At 35.2% G+C, this 25177-nt stretch overlaps 1 protein-coding gene across 5 annotated transcripts; it reads right to left on the reverse strand.

Moving 5' to 3' along the window:
* Positions 1-480: 480 nt before the first annotated feature.
* On the reverse strand, positions 481-24771 carry LOC113396451 (MTOR-associated protein MEAK7). Of its 5 annotated transcripts, none has more exons than XM_064218964.1 (11): positions 24619-24771; positions 23588-23717; positions 12544-12676; positions 11004-11095; positions 9817-10010; positions 9144-9280; positions 8217-8363; positions 7059-7285; positions 5573-5758; positions 4802-4913; positions 481-4225 (listed from the first exon to the last, which is right to left on the reverse strand). In XM_064218964.1, exons 2-10 carry the CDS (start codon positions 23714-23716, stop codon positions 4803-4805), a joined length of 1356 nt encoding a protein of 451 aa, XP_064075034.1. In that variant the 5' UTR covers position 23717; positions 24619-24771; the 3' UTR covers positions 481-4225; position 4802. The 5 variants fall into 5 exon arrangements, with proteins under 5 accessions (XP_064075034.1, XP_064075032.1, XP_064075033.1 ...); XM_064218962.1 differs by having other exon boundaries at positions 23555-23717; XM_064218963.1 differs by having other exon boundaries at positions 23555-23717; positions 24643-24742.
* Between the last annotated feature and the right edge of the window lie 406 nt (positions 24772-25177).

Here is a 25177-nt window from a genome sequence, read left to right on the forward strand (position 1 = left end):
GTGGCTAAATTCTGTTATAACCACTAGGAGACAGTAAGTAACTTACTGTCATATATATAACGTAGGCAAATTTTACTTTTTACTTATAGGTGAAGTGACGATAAACGCAGAATGGCAGCGGATTTAAATTGAGAGTTCAATGTTCTGTTCAATTATAAAAGAGTATAATTTACTTGATATTTACGCAGCTTCTGATTACGTATAGATTATGTCCGAATTGAGACTCTGACGTCATATATAGATGACGTCATACGTATGAACCTCCTCTACTTTAGGCATTCTTCCATTCGCTCCAATGCGATGGAGTGGATTATTGGATATTTCTCATAAAAACAGATTCCTAGCTTTAAAGAAACGCTCCAGAAAAATACCATCGGTTGCCCTTTGTTTATTAATATTTACTTAATTTAATTAATTAAAATTCGGATCGGATTTCAATCCATCGATAATTACATATCTAGGTATGAGAAATAAAACATATTTTTTTATTTAAAAAACTATATTAAGCTAATAAGGATATACAAAATTTTCCTTTGTCGACGTTACAATAATTTAAATAAATATATCTTTACAGCTTAAAACTATACGTCAATAATATTGAACTCTCATAAATAATAAATATATGTAAGAAACATTACATTAGTATTACGAATGATAAAAGTTGAGTAAAAATGGTTATCACAAAAGCTATGACACAGTGTTGCCAGCTTCAGTTTGAGATACACAAGGCTGGCAACACAGAACACAATAAAGCTACACATAGACGTTAAGGCTTTTAACAAAAAAGTCAAAAACTTTATTACAAGCTTTGTCGGTTTAATTAATGTAATTTATCGGTATATACTCGACAAGTTTAGTCTTCGACGAGAATTCTACAACCGCTCTATTATATGAACTATAGTTTTACCGTAACATGCCGAGAAAACTTCGACAAATTTCGTAAGATAAATCTAAATAAGATAATTACTTTTTGTAATAAAATGAAAAAGATCTTCAACGTCGTTATGGCATCAGTTAATTGACGTCATAATGGGTTTATATATATTAACAAGATATACTCTTTGAACATTTCTTTGGAAACGTTAACATGAATCAAACAATACAAGACAATCTTATTGTTAATACTAAAAATAAAAATAACGGATCCTCGCAACGGCAATAGTCTTGATAAATTAAGTCAATAAAATGGAGTCTACACTGGAGATCGAACCGCTGATACGGTTCGGCGGCCATTTTGTCGGAGGTTTCTTGGGAAACCTCGTCGTGGGCATTAAACATGCAACTTCTTTTGGCAGTGAGTAGATATGATGTTACCAGGCAACTGAATGCGTCACGGGCCTCCCGCCGACGAGTCAACGGGTACGAGCGGACGCAAGTCACTATGATTCTTTTAAAATAACGCCACTACACCTAGACACCAGACTATGTCCACGGAATTAACGTGTAGACTCCTTGAAACCAACGAACGAATTAATGACTCTTTACATGGCATCAAAATTTTAGTACGGAACGGTCGTTTTCACACTATTTTAAGTTTATATTAAATTAAAATAATTGTAAGCGAGATATTTAGGAATAAATGAGCTGTGACGCGACAAACCTGGTTGAAAGGAAGATGGTTTTGTTTATATATTATGTATTCAATAACAGACACAATGAAATAAATTGCCAACCTTTGAGAATAATTAAATGAAAAGAAATAAAACTGTTTTTTTTATTTTTTAATAAATATTGGACAACATCACATACATTACTCTGATCCCAATGTAATTAGCTAAAGCACTGGTGTTATGGAAAATCAGAAGTAACGACGGTACCACAAAGAGCCAGACCCAAGACAACGTAGAAAACTAATGAACTTTTTCTACATCGACTCGGCCGGGAATCGAACCCGGGGCCTCGAAGTGGCGTACCCGTGAAAACCGGTGTACACACTACTCGACCACGGAGGTCGTCGATTAAAAAATGTTATCACAAATAAATGAAAAAGATAAAAGAAATAGAGAGGGAAGGTCACCTGGAGGTCACCCGGAGGTTACGTGCCTCCACTTTTGCCATCCATGACGACTTCTGCCAGTTCACTCTACTGTAAAGCCGCTTAAAAGAACTTCATTCCAAAAATACAATAATCAGATCGCTAACCTTTTTTCGCAGTATCCTCTTAGGTATTTATTTTAGAAGCCGTGGTGAAAAATTAAAAAATCCCCACTAACATTACCCTTCTGCTACGTAAACAATCATTACCCTCCTTTGCTGTGCAGTTAGTAAAGGTCTATGTGTAACTTCATATCACACGGGAATGTAGCGACATCAAAAACTTGTGCGATATTTTTTCAATCTTATTATAAATAAGGGATAAAATCCCTTGGCACTTAATTTTCTTTAGTATATTAGGATATAAATGTATATATGACTATATAGTATTCGAAGGACAGCAAAAGCTATATAAATATTACAGTGTCATATAAAGAAAGCCCGCATCTCATCTTCCACACGTTGGCCGGTGTGTTTGGCCAACGTTGGGCCAATGTTTACAAGTTGGCGTGTTGTTCATTGAACATTGGCCGTATGATGAAATGGATAAATAACTAATACAACCATTTAAAAAAAGCATTAAAATAATAATTATGAAGTTAATTCAATATCTTGTAAAAACATAACCTATTCCCTGGTTATTTAAGTACATTTTAGTTTGTATTAAAGATTAATAGCCTTAGTTATAAAAATGTTTATTTTAATAATGATTCATGTCTATCTGTTATTATTGATTTGACATTTGTAAGAAGAAAACATTGCTGTCTTCTAATCACCAAAAATTACTTTAGTGAATCAATATTTTGTACTTGTGGTCCAGTTTGAAGGAAAGAGACTGTGTAACTAAATTTGCAGGCGGCGATGGCGCGTTGGCCATGCAAGGAATCGCATACATTGTAGTACTAATGTATGGGTTTACCGATGGTTGAATTGTTTATGACGCGTAATTCAAAAGTATTCACTTGAAAAACATTTCAAAGTCACCTGTGACGTAAAAAGTTATTATTATGGAAACTTGTATCGACTTTAAAGGCTCGGTATTCGTAACTCGTAAACGATCGATTCAAATACAACAACGATTCGGTAAATACAGATACCGGATACTAATACTTAAAAATATTCAATTGTAACCGCAAGACCCGAATTTTCTCTATACGACAGTAGTATACGTACACACATTCACGCAATTTCATTTAAATAATCAAACAATAATTTAAAACGCTAACGTAAAACAACATGATTTAAATTTAAATAATAAATTGCAACATTCAATATCAAAATATTTAAAATGAAATTTTCTACATTTTTTAAAATTAAATTGTTATTTATAAAATTATAGTGGTAACACTGAGGTTACAGAGTAAAAAACACAATTAAAGTCCGACCGCTGAGAGAGTGCGTTGCTGACATCTGTTTATCGTGACTAGAGATGCTGTACGACCATAAACAGCGACCCAACGTTATACGCAATAAGGATTTTTTAAAATCTAATGTTAGTTGACGTTATTATATTTTACTAATTTATTTGGCCTTTGTCTCGTCTGGGTTGGTACCACTTTTTGGTTGGTTTACTTGGTGGCAGGGCTTTGTGAAATCCCGCCTGGGTAGGTCCCACCCCCTCATCAGATATTCTACCGCCAAACTGGAATACTTAGTATTGTTATGTTCCGGTTTGAAGGGTAAGTGAGCCAGTGTAACTACAGGCACAGGGATATAACATCTTAGCTCCCAAGGTTGGTGGCGCATTGGTGTGATGTAAGGAATGGTTATTATTTCTTACAGCTCCAATGTCTATGGGTGTTGGTGACCATCATTGGCCCGTCCACCTGCCTATTACATAAAAAAAAACATTCAATCGCCTAACAGCAATACTTGGTATACACGCGTTCCAGATAGGTGAGCACTCACCATGAGGCCCATCGGGCAGTCTACCTACCTAATACAATAACTTTAATTAAATCAAAAGCAAAATCAAAAACTCGATCAGAAACGGAAACGCATCTCTCAGCAGCCGGAAATTAATAATGAGATCTTAATTTCTGTATGCGTGTGAAAATATACTTATTTTTACAATTTCAATATCGAATGACTAGTCATTTTCCAAAATAAATATATTGCTAATAGTGCCTCGTGTGGGGGGCGGTAGCAAGAACCTCACAGCATCCTCAGGACTTGGCGTTCTCTGTAGCTGCTGTAAAAAAAACATAGATTCGGTATATTTCGAGTGTAATTACTGGTGAACATCATCAATGAATGAATAATAACATTAATTCCGTTTACTGAGGCGGAAAGCCGGTCGTTTTCACCCACCTTGGGAGAGAGACATGTCCAGCAGTGGATTGCGCTGCGATTGATTAATAAAGGCAGTGTTTTTACGACCTTAGTAACAAATGCTCTTTTTAATATTACATTAACTTAAAGGAACATTTAACATGCTTATAAAAATGTTTAAATTTTTCTCACATTTCTTAGAATAAGGACTCCCCTCAATCTGGGGCTATAGGTCCACCGGGGGTAGCAATCGTATGGTGGTGAACCAACCTACTATCAAAATCCACACAGGGATGGTATCAGATAGATCAGCCGCTACGTAAAACAGCTCGTAAATATCCCACGGCTGGGCAATCTCCTCTCGATGAGAAGATTTGAAGCTCATACCGGCTCGCTACTCCAAAGCCACTCGGTTGGTCGGCCGTAAGGCTGCCAAATACTTTATACACAGTAACAGAGTCAGGGGCAAGCGTTTGAATTAGGCGCTGGCACTCACATTACAAGGGCGGCGGCTCCCGGATGCCCTCGCTGTGGCGCGTGCGCCCCGCCATGTCGAGGATGGCCTTCGCCTCGGGGTTCGTGTCCAGCACGCTCAGGTCCCGCTCGTCCTGTAAGCCGTCAAGTTGGAGAATTCATTCGATTTGTTTAGACTGCGGGGCATGTCCATCAATCGTGAGTTATTCCACAGAAGAATCATATAAAACAATATTATATTCCAGTTAGAACGGTGAGTGTAATTACAGGCAATTAAGAGACTTTTGACCTTACCTTCCTAACTTAAAATTCTTGATCTTAATTTCGACTTCAATATTATACAATTCTGAATAAAATGAACACATTTCGTGACTATCTAGGGCAAATTATTTTAAGCACACACATAACGAGCACATGAAAGCACATAAAAATGCTAAGTGAATGTATAAACGAGTCTAATTCATTTCCAAAGTACCAGGGCACCATGAGCTATGTGGCCGTCTCTAGTTCCGGTAAGTCGTCGATAATTTGAGTTTTCCCAACCAACTTGAGAAAGTTTAGTTCTGATTTGTAAGCGGTGAGGACACTGTTGCATTCCGTTATGACTTCCGTTTCCTGGGAGGGAAAAGGGGGGATGATTAGGAAAAGGAGAAAGAGGTAATGAGTAGGTTTTTGTGAGGTGTAAGGCGAGTAAGAACTATTACTTTTTGTAATTTTGTTTTTAAGACAATTAAGAAAAAAATGAACGCGTGCGCTTGAGAAATAATAAGAGATAAGCTGCGTGTGTGTTCACCTCGTCCTTGTCGATGACGGGTTTATCCCCGACGCCCCACACTTCCAGACTGCGGATGCGGAAGGAGGGCTCCTTGCTGAGTCTCCGGTACCCGCGGTAGGTAGAGCACGACTCAGCGGACGAACCCTCGCCGAACGGCTCCGCATTCACCCAGATGCCGCCGAAATGGAACTGGCCACCCATCAGCTGAGGACGATACCATCAAAGTTACTGACCAGTCGAAAAGGGGAACCGATAACATTTTTAGATTATCGTATTGAATTTGGAAATATCTCGTCTAGATATACTTTACCGGATCCATAACATAAATAAGGACGTGCAAAGGGTCTACTAGTCCTTAAATATATTTAAACTTACATTTATCTTGAGTTACGGAAAAATATTTACACGACAGACGTCTTCCGTGTAATTCTTTTTAGACTATTAGCAACACCAAATACCGCAATAACTTAACTTAACCCAACATCAAATAAATTAATAAATAAGGTTTTATTGGTAACGAAAACACAGTTACACACAAAAATAAATAACACAAAAACGACTTAGACATAAAGACGAATCCAACAATTTTACTCCGCTTACTAACTAAACTGGTATTTATATTGGTTTGGCCAAATGGTTACCTCAGCTTTATGCTACAGTACGTTTATAATCAACGCTGAACCATCACTAATTTGATTAAGTAATCTATATTTAATTTTTTTTTATTCTGTACGGAACGATCTATCTTTCATTTTATAGAAAAGAAGCTCCGTGACATAATATTAATATTCTAACCGATAATTATCTAATATAAACTATTTCAACCATAAGAGGAGAAACGCCAAGTAAACCTCATTTGACAGCAAGTTGAGGCGATATCATTGGTCGAGAGCTTGCTTTATCTATGATATTCACTATGGATTTGGGGAAAAAATGCGTTTTGAACGTCGACGAAACTGTTATCGGAATTTTGGAAGTAAAATTAAAGTGGTAATAAGTAGTTAAGTGTAATAGTGTTGTATTACAAATAAAGATATATTAATCATAAACTCTCAGTAGTGCACAATATAGCTGAGTTATTAGCAAATCGCATGAAATACGTAAATCTAAGGTTTGTTTATCTTTTTTCCTACTTCGATTGGAATAGGCTGTACAAATAATCCAGTTTTTTAAGTCGAATTTCGTTACCATAAGTTCAATATTTAAGTCCTGATGGGAGAACAAAAAGACAGAGTTACTTTGACATTTATGATAATGATATCGTCATGATTTCGGCCACAGCTAAACTCAAGGGAGACTCTCTATTCCTTCCCTCTCATAATCCGATGAGACGTGAAATCCGAAGCTACCTTAAAGAGTTCAGGCGCAGAATTTTTCGGCAGAAAAACCCTGCATCTTTTTATCGACTCGACCTGAGGTTTGAACCTAGGGCCTCGCAATCTGAGACCTTATATCCAACCGCTAGACCAGCGAGCCAGTCGAATAGTTTGAATAATGTACTTACCAAACCATTGGGCAAGGTTTTCGTATGATGATTCATGTATTGGTAATGATCATTATAATTAGTGGCTGGGTAGATCCTCATTTTGGGTGCACAGGTGAACAGGAACGACTCGTCCGTGCCTGTGAAGTTGGGACCGAAGGCCCAGGGTGCGGGGGCGAAGCCTCCGAAGATGTAACCACTGGAATCTTCGATTATTATTATGGATGGACCTTGTTCTATGATACGACCTGGAAAAAAATTGTTTTAATAATTATTTCCGTATTTTTTTATATATAGACGGACGTGCAAATGGTAAGTGGTCACCACCGTCCATAAAAATTTTTCAAAAACAAAATATACTTTATTGAAGTAGGTTTTTACAAGCACTTTTGAAACAAAGTGTTATGTAAAGATTTTCTCATTTTAGTTATTAGATTAAATAATTGTTCTCTTTCTAGATAACTAATTTGGCCGGATAATCCATTAAAGTTGTTTAAGGGATGGTTAGTAAAACAATACTTTGTCTTTTTCTTTTGAATGTCAAACCAATGTTGCTAGACAGAGACAAACAGAGTTTAACTGATCATCCGCTAAACAACTTTTGTAACTAAAGCCTATATATTATATACAAATATATCTTTTTATACATAAATCTTGCGAACGTGTGTTTGACTAAACTCCTAAACGGATGGATCGATTTCGATAAAAATCAAAAAATAAAAATTGGGAGGATTTGAGTTCCTGAACGTTTTAGATTTTACCCGGTAGGTGGCGTTGGCATCAGGAAGTAAATAAAATTCATATTTATCCCGGACGAAGTCGGGCTAGGCAGCTAGTATTAATAGTAATAAATGAGAAGTCGTTTACTTATACAAAGTTGCACTTCGCAGTTTCACCTTTAATCGGATGTAAGGAAATAAGGGAAGTAACAGGCTGTAAATATCCCACTGCTGGGCTAAGGCCTCCTCTCACTTTAAGAAGACGGTTTGGATTTGTCCACCACGCTGCTCCAATGCGGGACCAATGAAATTAGACACATGCAGGAAACCTTAGGATGTTTTCCTTCACCGCCCAGCATTAGATAAATTATAAACTTGCCTGCCTGACTGAACTGAGTCATCTTGGCTCATTTTGATGTAACAAGATTTAATTACGCGTTCTTATTTCAAATATAAATACCAGTCATAGTTGAAAACGATTCCCCGTGTATGTGAGTCGAAAACAAGAAACGCCACTTGTGCTGGAACTGCTGCGGCAAGTGCGCGTTGATCCACACGATGTGGGACATGTCGATGAACGCGGGGTAGTCCGGCATCGGGTCCAGACCTGGGGGGGGACATCATTACTGGACCTATTGCAGCAGTGGAGTCGAGGTGACTTAAACTTATTTATTTCTTTATCTTTGTTTATATTCCCCTTTTTGAAGTTACACGTCTTTGAACTCGTGGCGTAGTGTACAGGGTGATTTGAAAACTACACGATGAAGTTGCTCGCTACGCCGCCATTTAAGTGTCAAGTCGCTCATATAGACAACTTAACGTCTATCTTATTTTACAATGCTTTTTTTATATTTACAAAAAGAAGAAATCACATTTATCATGTATGTATATGCCGAAATAGTACAACTTTTAACGCGCATACATAAGTGCTTGAATAAATCGGCATAGGCCTAATGACATTCTGCCACACATATACAATAAATGGCAACACTTGGCATATTACCAAATCTTTTGATTTTAATTGCCATATTAAATAAGAGTACGATATTTAAACAACAACAAAACTCGTATTATTGAGCAAAGACGATGCACTCTAACGGCGTATTATTTTCTTCGATAGGCTGACGAGCAAATTAGCCACCTGATGGTAAGTGGTCACCACCGCCCTGAGACAATGATGCTGTAACAAATATTAAACTTTCCTTACATCGTCAATGCACCACCAACTCCCTTGTGGCTGTAGTTACACTAGCTCACTCACCATTCAAACCGGAACACGCGACACCGAGGACTGCTCTTCTGATCTGACTGATCCGACTAATCTTTATCTATCTGGTATCTTTGAAAGCATGGAGAAAAATAATATTATAGAAGTAAATATTCGTACCGTCAGGTCCGGGCAGTAGGGAGGGCGCGGCTGGCGGCAGGGGGGTGGGACTCTCGTCACCCGCTCTTTTGTTGATTCCGTACAAATTCACGTACACCAACTCAGCCACTTGTTTCAATAGAATATTTGACTGAAGCCTGGAATCATAAAGTATCGTTCACGTGTGTATAGTCGAGATGGCCCAGTGGTTAGAACGCGTGCATCTTAACCGATGATTTCGAGTTCAAACCCAGGCAGGCACCACTGAATTTTCATGTGCTTAATTTGTGTTTATAATTCATCTTGTGCTCGGCGGTGAAGGAAAACATCGTGAGGAAACCTGCATGTGTCTAATTTCAACGAAATTCTGCCACATGTGTATTCCACCAACCCGCATTGGGGCAGCGTGGTGGAATATGCTCCATACCTTCTCCTCAACGGGAGAAGAGGCCTTAGCCCAGCAGTGGGAAATTTACAGGCTGATTATGTTATGTTATTATGTTCACGTGTATTTTTAAGGTGGATGTTACGTTTCTGTTGATCCAACGTGTAATGGGATTTTAAATATTACGAATGACACAGTATCGTCAATTACAAAACAGCTGTTATCTGATAAACACTGCATGTTGCTTCGTACTAGTTTTATCTACTGATTGCTTTGAAACTTTTTATATAACCTCATCTTAAACCTTACCATTTCGAAAGTTGTTGCGCCGTACAATGTTGAGGTGATTCCGTATCACCCCCAACGGACGCCGCAACGGCTTCCCCCAGGGCTTGCACGTGGGACGCTGTAGCTCTGAACCCCTTGTCTATCCATGTCCTCGCTCGTTTCGATGAGGACGATTTCACTATCTTTATATACGTCGACACGATGCTCTCACAATACTGTGGAGGGGAAGATTCGTTTATCATATAGCATAACCCGAAAGAGATTAGCCGCAGGGTTTTACGTCCACGACAGGAGACTGCAACTACTGCCAAATTCTAAGCTGTAAGCGACCACTAAACATTTTTTAAGGGAAAACTCAATAACTTCATAATAGCCCAACTTAGGGCCTGAACCATCGCGATCTGCGGTCGCCTAAGTAAGACATACAATGTCCTTCACGGCCCAGTCTAAAATAGAAATAGTCGCATCCGAAACCGACCAGGTGGACATCACAGTGGACAATACCGAAAGTGTATGTAGTCTAGACGAAACCTTCATTCACAAATCGTATCATCTAGTATTTAGTATCACAGTATTAAGCAAAGAGAATTCCTGCCGTCTGTACGCTTAGATCGATTAGGTTAGGTTTAAAGGATTTCATTCTCAAAAAGACAGCTTCACTTATGTGTGAACAGTATGACAAATTTAACGTAAAAAATATTCGCCTTATACGTACGTGGTTAACGGAATGGAATATAATTAAATCGCTGTATATAATTTAATCGCTACAAAAGTTGGTATTCTCTAAAATATATTTTGAGAGTTGAGACTTAAATCCGTTAAGTGAGTTTAAATTTTTTTATATGATATGGTAATTTGTTATAAAGTTGTGCTCCATCGAAAGTAATATTTTTTTTACTTAGTTTTTGATTAGTTTTTAATGCGGTTTCCATAAATAAACAGAGCGATTTAAGAGACTTATATGTATAATAAATAAGAGAAAAACCGAGAAATTTAATTTTCCTGGTCGGAAAAATAAAAGTGTTTTTATGTTTTTCTTTGACCTAGAAATCTATTAATACCCTTATTGAATACGTTTAAAGTTGAGACGAGTATTTAGTCAACTATAAACTTTTAATTATCGAAATATAATTTCAAGTAAATAAAATACTAGAACTTAAGAAATATTAAAACTTTTATAAGTGTATTTACTAAATGCAATAACTTACCTCTTTTAGCAGCTGGAAGGGTAGTTCGACATCCTCGTTGTAGTCCATGCCGAGGCAATTATATGTGACCATCATTCTTTCCTCAACTGTACCTGCAAACATTTTGACAAAGATATGATAACAAATTAAGAACGAATCTATACATATAATAGAATTGGAGAATCTGTTTGTAATGTTATAATAATCGCTTTCCACTAAATGCATATGTATGTCATCATCCTCCTTCCCTTATCCCAATTTACTTGGAGTCGGCGCAGCGTGTCCTCTTCTTCCATACTTCTCTGTCGGACGTCATCTCACAAGTAACATTCTTTCTAACCATATCGTCTTTCACACAATCCATCCATCGTTTCTTGGGTCGTCCCGTACCTCTATATCCATCCACATCCATTCTCAAAACCTTTCTCACAACATGGTCCTCATTCCTCCGCATAACGTGCCCATACCAAGGCAGTCGGTTTCCAGATAGCTTCTCGGTTACCGGTGCCACTTTCAAACATCCTCTTATGTACTCTTGTGTATGTATACGGTACATATACCAAAATAACATTTTTTACAATTTTTGTATGTCTGTCTGTTTTCAAACGATTAAAACGGTTTTTCTCGACTTTTTGTGTTCCTACAATTTTTTTATTTTTCGTTGATTTTCTCCCTAAAAATGCCGGAACTATTTCTAAAAAGTATCAGGAACTGTAGAATTCAGCTGTATGCCCTAAGATATCCTATTTATTTTTGATCTGCTGGGATATGATCTGCTACGGGAAGTTAGCAGATCATTTCGTCGATTAACTTTTTTTTAGGTAAAAACGCCAGAACTATTTCTAAAAACTATCAGGAACTATAGAACTCTTCTGCATGCAACAGAACTCAATGATCTGCTAAGTTCACACACATATATAATAAGGAGTAATTTAGACTACTTTTATTTTAGAATTATATATAAAATAAAAATAAAGTCACGCTGCATTGTCCAAATTAGTTAAATTCAAAGGCGCACGAAGTAGCGGGCACAGCTAGTATATAATAAGAAATGGTTTGACATGGGGTAGTACTTTTAATTTCCTAGCGTAATTAAAAAAGGTCTTCAATGACGAACACCCGCACGCAATCATGCAAGACAGACGTGATATGATTTTTTCTCGAACAAAGGCATCTGTTAGAGGGAAGTGGGTTGTTTGGATACTTTTTTATTTATTTATAGGACGACAGACAGGTCACCACAGATATACATTAGAGGTAGACCGTTAATAGCCCACAGCTGGGGAGAAAATCTACCACCTTCTCTTTTAACGGGGTAGGATTTTTCTCTAATGCTTTAATTTGAAGAAACTGATTTTTACAGTAACGTCACCAACAAATACGTGGAGTCTCCTCTGGTGGTAGAGCTGAATGCTAGTCATTAGGTACCACAGAGTTATGCTATAAGATGTTATGTCCACTGTGCCTGGAATTACACTGGCTCACTCGACCTATTATACCGGAACACAACATTACTAAATATTGCTGTTTGTCGGTAGAATATGTGATGAGTGACACTTACCACGAACATTGTAAACGTATAGTTCAGCGAATCTATTGAACTCAACGGTTGCTGTCTTCTGCTGTCCAGAACCGAATAAGAAATTGGTGAGATACTGCGCCAGCCTCGGATCTATTTGTGGACCCCAAAATTTCTGCAAATGTAAAAACAGAACTCAAAAAAAGAATATAGAAGTTCTAGAATATTCTAAAAAGTATAATGAACGCTTCCTACATCCTAATCCGCAGGGTTTACCTTAAATTATTGATATACGATGTATTACTATACTTGCAAATAACCGGTGTCTATTGATTTTACAAAAAAATTCTGTTAAATTTTATCGAATACAACTTGCGCTAAAATACGCTTCGTGCTCTTGTGTTCAACAATTACCATGGCGATTATTTGAACGGTACAGACGTTAGCTGCAATGCCATCTAGTGGCAAGTTTCATCAATGTGAAAAAAACACATCTATTTAACCGGACATACTACTGAGTCCATAGGACCCTGAGCCATTGGGTCAGAAACATATGACACTGTAGCTCTGTGCTACCGTTGAGGACACGCCCGGGTAAGGAGGCATGCCTCGAGGCCCGTACCCCGCTTGACCTAGGCCAAGCAGGAAGAACCCACATCATCATTAGTAATTTTTCTTGGTGATCACTCAAACGATGTCGAAGTCACAGAATCTCCAACTGATGTACCCCCATCAAGCATGTCAGACTACACTACGCCCATTAACGCATCAACTGCGTATCAGACTCGTATATAACGGTTTTAGTGATCATCCGCTAATCATATCCGAATTACGTTCTCTCAGTTGTTAAAAAATATTCTTTGTAATGAAGAGTATGAGACTGTCCACTGGACCATTCCGTCACCGACAGACACTGTCGCGAGAGATACACCACCAAAATATTGTCACCGACATCATTTTGGTAATGGTAGAAGACGGTGTAGTGTGCAGATCACTTAATTGTTAAGAACAACCATACACGCAGTAGCGGGCTAAGCCCGTCAGACGTCTGGGCGGCAAAGTTGAAAGAGCCCCCCCCCCCCCCAGCTTTAAAAAATAGTAGTTTTACAAGCTTTTTAGTTTTAATTAAGTTTATATTTGTGTATATAAATAAGTGTGTATGTTTATTTATTACCTTATTTATTATATATTTATTTTTTTATGTTTATGTGTCTCGTCTAGATGGCTGTAGAGAGTAACGTTTTGATCTTGATGAAATTTTGTAGGTACAAAGCACATTTTTAAAGTTTTGTTTAGGATTTGATCAGGGGAACGCGGATGCATTTGGGGGCCCACCGAGACTGGAGCACCGGGGCGAGCCGCCCCTTCCGCCCCCCTATTAGTCCGCCACTGCATACACGTAATACTTTCAACATTAAAATTATCAATTTTGATCTTGAGCTCAGCTTAACAGACATTAGTCAATCTTGTTCAATACAAATATTGTATTTCCGAAAAATATACTAAATTTGTGTCAAACTTTCATAATGTTTGGATAGTTTAGTCAGAATCATCTCGGTATATAGGCCACGCTGTCAAAGATTATTTACAAACGTGTTTTCATAAAGTTCATTGTTTATGTTCAGTTTTGATGGCGTACTAGTTTTATATTTAAAATTTGCTCTAAGATATTTCAGAACCTTCATAGTAACAGAATACCGCGAGTCTGGTTGTCGTCATAAAATAAATGTATACGGCTCTTTGTATACCTGGAAAAACCAGTTAGAACCGGTTTTAGCCCTTTATGGGGGTACATCTAGATTGTCTGTTAGCGTACGACTAAAACTATTACATTACCATCAAAACGGCTGCTGCTGAGATTATTTTAATCTTTCAATATATTTTGACCGGGAAAGTTCGGCTCAAAAATAACCTGCTTAGGCTTTAAAACGGGGTTAAACTCAATCGGCTTCACATACATTTAAAAACCTAGTATAAAGTATTTAATTATGAGTTGCATTTACTTACGGCTTCGTTTATTTATGAGTACCTACTTAGATATGATGTTTTTGGAACGTCATAGAAGGAAACGAAAAGCACATAAAGGTGTTCAACCTGCATGTCCAATATTAAGTCGTATCGGATTTACCCTTCTATTGGATTTTGTGTGTGTTTTTTTTAAGTTTGTCATTTTAGAAATTACCAAAAAACCATCAAAAAATTCATTAATATTATTACTTTCACGAATAATTTCACCAGATACTTAATATAAGAACAATAACCTAACTCGTCCTAAATCTCGATCCTTAAATATCAGAAAGTGATTTGCGTAATTCAACTATAATATTTAATAGATATACTCAATGCTTTCAACTACAAACTTTTCACATTTTTCATAATTGAAGTGCAATCATACAATGGAAACTTTGCTCAAAATTCACCATTAAAAAACACCCGGTAATAATATTTTATCAATTTAAATATAAAAGCATTGCACTTATCAAAAGCATTCCAATTTAAATTGATTAACAAAATAAAACCAAGTCGAAATTCGCACGCGCAAATATTTACGTCAAAGGCGTGGTTTTCTTCAATCTTAGTCCATAACAATGGATTATCTGCATTTCAGTCTATGGCCACGAAACTTGGGATAATATATGGATTGAGGCAATTCAGGGATTGTAGGAAAATTGTAACCATTTTTACGAAAGACGCCACACATATGCACTGAAGATTGACGCCAGTTGACGAATGTTGTTCAAAAAAACAATCAAAAACTTAGAATATCAAATTAAACTCAGAGTCAAGTACGATTCTAATTATTATTAGGATTTAAATTAAAAAATATTTTAGGAGCAGGTCGTAAATGTGACTGCGAAGTGCAACCTTGTGAAAGCGAAAAAAAAAAAATCTACTTTAAAAAAAAAAAAAATAACTGACTGACATACAAAGCACAGACGAAACAGACGAAATTTTGCAGAGGATTTTTTTATAGTATGTAGGTAGTTTTATAGTTGGTAGTGTGGTATAATCGATCAAATTTTCTAAGAGGCTTAAATGGCAGATGAAATTTGGAAATCGGTATTAAGGTGAACCGTAATGAGTTAAACACACAACTAACAGCCAACTCGAGAGACGGAACGATTTACTCAAAAAGGAGAGGCTCTTGCCCAGCACAAACTTACAAAACGTTTTAGTATAACTATATTGGTACACATTGGTAATATCGAATTCGATGACCAATCCTTAGCCAATATTCGTCCAACAAAACAAATTCGTCCAATCAAGGACCATCGAATTATATTTAACGATTCCAATCGCGTATCATAATCGCTCGCTTCAAGGCTCGCTAGCTGATAGTCAAACATTTTTCCGGCATTGTTCGATGAGAAAATAAACAATGTTTCCGATCCCAAAGATTCGGTATATTTGTTTACGTTTGCGCGATGAATTTATGCTTCCATTAGTGACTTAGATTTATACGTAGATTGTGTACCTGCAGTTTGTCTAGTGGAACGAACAATCTATCGATGAGTTTATTTTATTACTCTGTGGTTTTCATTCTTTTAAACGAATACTAGTCGTTAAGTGTCACTCCGGGTAAATTGAATCTGCTTTTCGCATCGTAAAACGGCACGTATACCGGAGACCTATTGAAGCTTAGAATTTTTTATGTGTGGAATAAAACTTACAATATAAAGCTCACAACGAGTATTTAATTGTTACATACACACATTTATATGTATGTAGATCGTATCCTCTTACATATATCTTACAAGACAAATACACATTTCAGTAACTAGTTTCTAATAGAAAACTAGTGGGTCGCACGCAATACTTCTCGTTTATTCTCGAAACCTGTGACATGTATTTTTTATTTAATTTAATTGTAAACTGATGACGCCGGTTCGCACGATTTAAATTTTTGTTTTTTTTTTTTTATACAGCCATAGCACCGTTCTCTACATGGCCAGTAACTTCTTTCCGCTCTCTAAAATTAATTCTTTGTTAAATCATAACAATTTAAATAAATTGCAATCAAGAATCCTCTTCTGCAATCTACGACTGGAGCTCTTCAAAATGACTATAACCGATTTTTTTGTGAGCAGGTATCGTCCCATAATCACTGGGACAAAAATCGCCTTACGCTATTAATATTTAAGATATTCATAAATAAATCTATATTACAATAATAACATATACATATAATTATACATAATGTATTGACTTTAATTCGTATCACGAAGACCAATCATTTCGTATATTCGTATAACGTCGATTGTACAAATATCGCTTGATATAATATTACAATAACGTCTTGTAGCGTACAATACAAATTTAACTGTATTTACTAACATCTATGTACAATTATAGATCGAGTTAAATCAAATAAATATGTTATTCCGATTCATTTTCCTTTTCCCTAAAAAAAATGCCCAAAAAAATCCAGTTTTTCTAAAAAATCATTAATATACTAAAAAATTGTGCTTTACTGATGCAATCAGGACCATTAAGGAAGATCAATTAATATCGAGATGATCTTTAGCCAATCATAATTTAAATCCATAACTCACAATGGAAATGCAAATTTCTGAAGCCACACTAAATCACAGTTATCAAACACACATTCCGCACAGATTAATCAAATAGCAAATCATTAACAATTCGTATATCCTCAATAGCTCAACAATTTCCTAATGGGTCACGTATGGTTTTGACGGGAATGTGTTCGTATCAATCATCGTATTTGATTGTTCTGTTCAAAGTGCTGACCGCAGTGACGTCAAATGCAACGAGGACTGTTTATAATCTGTGGCTAATTTATATGAGAGTCGAAATAGGCGCCTAAATATGAAGCGATTAGTCAGAATATAGAAACCTTGAAACTATATGTTGCTACAGAATCCTGACATGAAAACATACCTTTGGAATGGAATGGAGAATATTAGAAGCATTAGCGTTAAAACATACAAAGTATTTATATGTAATTTTTTAATTAAATTTTGATATTTACTTGATTTTCACTGAATAATCTCAGTATTTGCGTCGAATTGCACTGTCTAACTTAAAAAGATTTTCTGCAACAAATTTGTCTTTTATAATTTACTAGCTATTCGTCCCGGTTTCACACGGGTACTAAAGTCTAATATTAATACTTTTAGATTTAAGAACAAACATAAAAAGATAATTCTTGTTTTTTCCGGCTAGATAAGTTTAAATTTTTGGCTTTTCTCAATTCAATAACATGCATGTATTATACACACAAACGTTCCTCTTGAATCACTCTGTTTATTGATAAAACCGCATTAAAAACCGTTGCGCAGTTTAAAAGATCTAAGAGTACAGACTATAGACGACGTTGGGGGAAGCGACTTTATTTTATACTATGCCAAGATAGCTGTGCCCAAATTTGGACTATACGAGTATGTTTCAGAAACAATACGATATGATGAACATATAATTAACAAAGCACCAATATAGTTTGAGAGATTGGTAACTACTTCACTTTTTAAGTTCATAGCATCAAGTCACATCCTCCTCAATAAATAGACTATCTATTTATTGAGGAGGATTTCAGAATTCGGTACCTCTAAAGTAAAAAAGGAACCCTTATAAGATTCCTTCGTTACCCGTCTGTATGTCTGTCCGGCTTGTATCTTGTATTTTGTAGCGCAAGCGTAAGAAAAAATGCGAAAACCATGAGCTATCTTTTTTTACCTGATCTTGAACATGCGAACCTAAGAGTTTTACGTATAGCCATTTTGATGATGACCATTATTGTTTTTTACAATAATTAAGTTTCCTTATTAGATAGGACCACGTCCCAGGGCGCCAAATTTAGGGTATCGTTGAGGTCTAAAAACTATCTTCCATGATGCGAACTCTCAATACTATGCCTTACGCAAATCGAATCGAATCGAAAAGGACAAACACACCCACTGAAGCCATTCGGCACCTGGCAGAACAGTCCAGTCCAAAATGGCGCCGAATGCAAATCCAACTCCAGGTGCTTACATTGTTAAGACCTGCCTAGTTAAAGTGCGCAGATTACCCGCATTAAATCTAGCCTATTAACATGACAAACTTTACCTTCATGTCCTTGTTTCTGTTTACTTAAGTGTACTTAACGATTACGTAAATGTGCGGGTCTAAATTCCGATTTAAAATTATCTTCTGATATTAACCACGAGAAGAATAATCGCACCTCAACTCTTAACTTCCTGAACAGCAAGCTATTGTTAAAACAAAATAGCCGCATACCAGTCCCGTCTATTTTAACACCAAATTACACCTCAGCGTCGATTTAGCGGCAGTAAATCAAAACGAACGATTCAAGGATTATGATGGACAAATTTTATTTTTACCTATACCCTATAAGTAGTGTGATTAAGGGCAGACTTTTTAATCACGAACAAAAAAAATTTATGGCCTTTTTTGTGCCAAATGGGGTAAGAAAAGTAAAAGTGAAGTAAGCCTACATATGTCCTATTGCTAGGACTCCGTTCTTTTTGAGAAGGTTTGGACCATATTCCACAACACTTTTCGAAAGCGGACTGGTGGCGGTTTCGCAAATTTTCACCATCCACATGCGGAATTCTTCAAGATATTTCCCGTCACCGCCGAGCATGAGATGAATTAGAGGATACAGATTATACGCGATTTATTTCGTGGGACAATGTATAAAAAAAACTTACTATACAATTCAAACATCATAGTTTCAACAAACCGAATTCAAACTTAAAAAAAAAAACAAAACAAATCTGTTATCTAAATGATAGATTTCACAGGTAATATAAAAAAACAAACTCAAACAACCTCCTTATTTTTGAAGTCGGTTAAAAGACCATCAAACAACATTTTTAGTGCTAAATGTTATTATAAAATTAACGACTTTTTAGCTGAAAGCACGCCTTGGAAATTAAACTATGCATCCAGACCGTTTCAAATATAAATAACTATTAAAGCCCGCGGCTTCGGGCGCATGGAATTAAGATTGTGATGAAAATGCTTCGAGAATTCATATACAACCCTTATTACTCGACATGAGTTATATGATAATTTAGACGGACAAACAGAGATAATTTCGCATTTATAATAATAGTATAGATTTATTATCGTAGATACATTTTTTATTATAAAAAAATCCCATTGAATTTTACTAGTCCTTCTCAGATCTGAACAGTTTCATTCCGTTGGAAGATTTTTGGCAATCGGCAAGAAGAACACGTTATGATAAAGACGGATGATGTTGAATTAAGATTTAGAATTTTAAAAACGCCAATGTCGCGTAAGTTGGAGAAATATACCGCTTTCGAAGTAAAATAAACTCTTATACAGTGACGCCCTTGCTCGTGAAATTAATTTAAATTGCTCAAACTACTAGAACTACTACTAGGGACTATAAAAGAAATATTTGAAAGCTCGTAAAGCCGCTATTCCGCGCTTGATCTATTTAAGATTTTGTTGAGAATAATATCAACATCGTTTCAGCAGCATTTTCATTAAAACGGTCTAATGTGCTTATTTTTCTTTTTCCTAATATTAACACTTTTAAAGGTTCGCTGAGGATTTTTTTGGATTTAGTAATTTTGCAATTGCTATTGTTGATGTTAGAGGTATTTAACATATAATTTTTTATGATATCGGGCAACTGGGCCACCTGATGGCAAGTGGTCACTATCAGACACCATCCCTCACATCGCCAATGCACCACCACCCTTGAGAACTAAGATGTCCCTTATACCTGTAGGTACACTGACTCACCCTTCAAAGCGGACACAACAATAGTAATTACCTATCGCTGTTTGGCGGCAGAATATCTGATGAGAACCTACCCAGACAGGTTTGCACAAAGCATTTATTTCACATAAAAATACTTAAAGAATTTGGATATAACTTGGAACAGAGATAGCTTATACACTGACTACGAGTATTTGTATCGTTGCTTCAGCTATAAGGCGCCTGGTTCCCTCTCGTGTATAATTTAGTTTTACTTGTGCCTACTATAAATACTATGTCACATAATTTTATTATTCAGTGTTACAACACTACTATAGATAGATACTCAATTAAACAGACTTGATTCCTGCTGCGTCTAGTTATTTCACGCTTACCAATAAGGTACTATAATGTAAACACAGTGGTGACCCAGACGTGAGTTATTTCACGCTTACCAATAAGGTACTATAATGTAAACACATACTCTTGGTACAATGAAGTACAAACTTAACATTGTAAAATACTTTTCGGTATACATGATATAAATATATAAACGTACTTAACGATTTGTAACTGTAATAGAGTTTCTCGGAAACTAATTGCGAATCTCATTGAGAGCCAGATTTAGCGGCGAAAATGTATGAAATGCGCGATATACATTCCTTAATATAAATCTAGATGTAAGTAACAAGTAATGAGGAAAATTATTGTCTAATAGCAGCGTTTTAAGCACCGCGTGCTCGAGTACAAGTATCATTCCGGCAATCACCCTCGAAAAGTATTCATTGATCGAATTCCAATGTTTCAATACTTGACAATATTATTTACGTCTGAGTAGGTACCCACTCATCAGATATCCTACCGCCAAACAGTAAAACTTAGTATTATTGTGTTTCGATTTGAAGTGAGTGAGCTAGTGTAACTGCACGCACAAGGGACATAACATCTTAGCTCCCAAGGTAGTGGCGCATTGGTGTAATGAAAGGAATGGTTATTATTTCTTACAGCGTTAATGTCTATGGGCGGTGATGACCCCTTACCATCAGGTGGCCCTTCTGCCCGTCCGTCTAAATATAACATTTAAAAAAAAAATCGGCGTGGCGCCTTCAATGAGCGTGGCCCGGATGTTTTACACCCTTTGAACCTGAATTAAAATCTAGGGGCTTAAAGTCTAGGCCCTAATTATTAACATTGGATAGCGTGTGATTAGTTAAACGTTAAATTATCTTTCCGTCATCGTGATTTGACATTCTACTCACCCCTTTAACAATATTTTTATGTATTAGTGAAGCCGCGAGGGTTTACAGTTTATTGAATTTATCTGATTGCGATAAGCGACAATCAGTCTACAATTTTACATAGTGAACTGATTGTCACGGCCGCAGATTTTTAACCGATTTAAAAAAGAACAGGGTTCTCAATTCGTCCATATCTCTTCCATATCTATAAAAAAGTATCTGTTTTTTTTTGAACGCACATCACGATAAAACCTCTGAACATTTGACGTGAAAGCATTACATTTAGCATGTTTTGGAGAAGATTTTGGTTCAGTTTATCATACAATACAACAACGTATAACGTAGCCAAAACGCGTGGCCGGATCTCCTGGTACAATATATATAAGGGAATTCGTCGTCGGTCGACATATAATCCACGTAAGTATTCATTGTCTGAATAGTCACTGGGACCACGTGAATCTTAAGCAAACATTGCCAGTTCCATTTACAAGCGAGTGAAGCCAGCAGCGTAATTTATTAATGGTAAAGATAACTTCGCGAGGAAACCTACACGAGTCCAATACAATATTTAATTTGGACGAAAATTTAAAGGCTTTTGAATGATTTAAGTACCTGACATAACAGCATCAACAGACGAATGCTGATACTCAGCTTAAATATGGAAACCAACATAACTCCTAACTTTACACCGGTTATAAAAAAAACATAGTAAAAATAGTTTTTATCATATTTGCCATTTGATTGGCTAAAAGACATTCGTTAAATTACTCGACTAAATACAAGAGTAACATAAAAATTACAAAGATCTACACGGATAAATCGAATATAATATTCGCCCTCTAGGTATATAATATCTGTTTGAATATTACAAAACAAGCGGCATTTTTAATTGACATGATTATCATCAGGAAAATTGAGAAGTTACGTTCTGTAACTCGCTTTGTATCTTACTACGGTTATACGTTATTTCTTGCGTGTATTCGTTAAATATTATAATCAATGTTATATATTATATTCCTTTCTGGTACTCACTTGTACTACTATGAGGTTAGAGTTTATTCTTAGAGAATAACACTACTGTTTTTAATGTCTATATTCGATCGTACTCTAGAAAACCTCCATAAAATTTTAAATTTCGAAGGAATTCTAAACATTTAAAGTGTGATCTGACACTAAAAAGAATGCTTCAGTCGTTCGAAAACCTTCAAAGGCTGAAGTAATAAAAACATATTGTTAAATATTTATAAGAAAAACTATCATCCAAACCATACACCTTACCCGTTAAAGCAAAAAAAAATAACAAAATATTATTGACCGCAAGTTCCTTGTGTTAAATTGAACAAAATTATTAAAACACAAAAACATATCAAAGCATGTGATAACAAAATCAATGACAAAATGAAAATAAACAAACAAAGTGTTATAAAATCATCTTTCAAAAGAAATCATAGTTAATTTAAACACAAAGAAATAATATATAAAACATTACATTCAAGTATCAAATTATATATTTTTATATCAATAGGAAAATACTTGTATGTTATGTATAGGTCTTGCATTAGTGACATATATTTATTTAAATATATACTAGCAATCAGCAGTCACTATGACCGCTGAGAAAACTGATTACAATAAATTAACTTTTGCTGGATGCCATATGAAACATTGAAAAGGTTAAAAAAGTCCAATGATACTAAATTTAACAAAAGTAACCTTTTTATCACATAAATATGCAGGAGACAAAAAAATCGTAATATTTTAAATATTATAAGTATCAGTATTAAGGCTACGGCACCAACTTATACATTTAAAATCCTTCATTTAAAATTTGAATTTTATGTATTGAATTATTTATCTTTCTCTTCAAAAATAATATTGATTTGTGTTACGTAAGCAATATATTACTTTTAATATTGAATCAACACTTATTATATGGGATTGGATATGTTGATTAAGATTTATAACAACAATTTCTGCAATTACAAAAGTTTTCTGTTACTAAATATGTTGAGAATAAAGTTTTCTTTTAGTTATACAGTATGTTGTAATAAATACCTAATATTGTCACTAACACAATCCAATAAAAAACAAAAAAAATGAAATAAAAATGAACACACTTCTAATGACACTGCGTCTACTTTGCCACTCACGATGAGATCCTCCTCTCGGATCCTCTCAGAGTTCTTACTGGCTGCTCGGAAGGTAGCCGCAACATACTTCTGTTCATCCTTAGTCAAGAGTGTACACTTTGCAGCCAGCTTCTTGCTGGTGTTACCCATTCTATAACAATACAATAATATTATAAATTACAAGAATGATTTTTTCAATGGAATTCATTATTCAAAAAATTTATTAATTATATCATTTTGAACCTTTTTTTTTCGTATTTTTATATAAATAAAAACTATAATAAAATAAAAATATAAATACAGACATTATAACATCAAATTTTAAACACATTGAAATAAAAAACAGGCATTTGTGCTAAGTTATAGAATCTTTTATTTATCTAAATATATATAATAGTTTAAATTGTAATTTAAAAGTTTATTTTATATCATAGTTTTGTTTTGTAAAGTTCACAATTTTTTTCTTGTAATATCCGTCAAACTAAGCTACGTGATATTATATAAAAGACGAGATGTATTTTATAATACATCTCGTCTTTATAAATATTATATTATACATATATTATTTTTGAAATAATACTGATACTTCAATTTCTAAGATAATAATTTCGAGCCAATCATTATTATGCAAATTGTAGTAGAAGTCACGAGTGATAAGGCTTTCCTTGAAAACATTTTTTCGTTTCATTTAATTTAGGTAACATTCAATAAAATACAGGGAATTTACAAGGAAAACTTTTCCCTGTAAACAGATTTCAGATTTCCCGGAAAACTATTTCTTAACAGGGAAAACAAGCTACAGGCTATCTTTCAAGTTATCGTAATTGAAATCATAAATAAAAAATTACCTTAATACACAAAACAAACAATTAATTATTTATATGTCATCACAAACGAAAACTTTTAATTTACAGAATATTTATTTAAGTGCCTAATTTACAACTAACTAAATTTTAATTTACATTATAAAGATAACATTGGACAATATAATCAATAACAATTTTTGCTTATCAAATTCGTCAATTTTATGAATGTCGTATGACACAGGCTACCTGTCAACTTTTTTTTTTATTTACCTTTTCTATCACTGATAACGACACGAATGCCACGGTCGTACTCTCCACTCTACGAAACAACTTGCGTCACACGTCGCGTTACAGCAACTGCCGTTTGGCGTCTTACTTCTTACTCTTATCGCATTAAATTTTGGGCTGGAAATAAACCGCCACCCAATGTAAATATTTAAACCTTATTTTAGCACTAATAATAGCTTAATAAATATTTAAGTACCTAGTAACGTGATTTGTCACATAATAAAAAAAAATCAAATAAAAATCTCAAACATATTTCAGTTCAAAACCATTATTTTATAATTAGCATTAAATTATTTATCATATGAGTTTAGAAAATGTTATAAAACCAAAAATTATGAGTACTAAAAATATGTTTACAGTTTTAATAATTTACCTGACGGTAGTTATACGGTAATAAGAGTTATTAATAGACATGTAGGAACAGAAGTATTATACCTAACGTGTAAGGTAATTTGGTCAATAATCGGTCACAGTAAAGTGAAATGTTCGATATGGTTAATATAACATGATAGTATGC

The sequence above is a fragment of the Vanessa tameamea genome, chromosome 25 (assembly GCF_037043105.1).
Source record: "Vanessa tameamea isolate UH-Manoa-2023 chromosome 25, ilVanTame1 primary haplotype, whole genome shotgun sequence".
Classification (NCBI taxonomy): Eukaryota; Metazoa; Arthropoda; class Insecta; order Lepidoptera; family Nymphalidae; genus Vanessa; species Vanessa tameamea.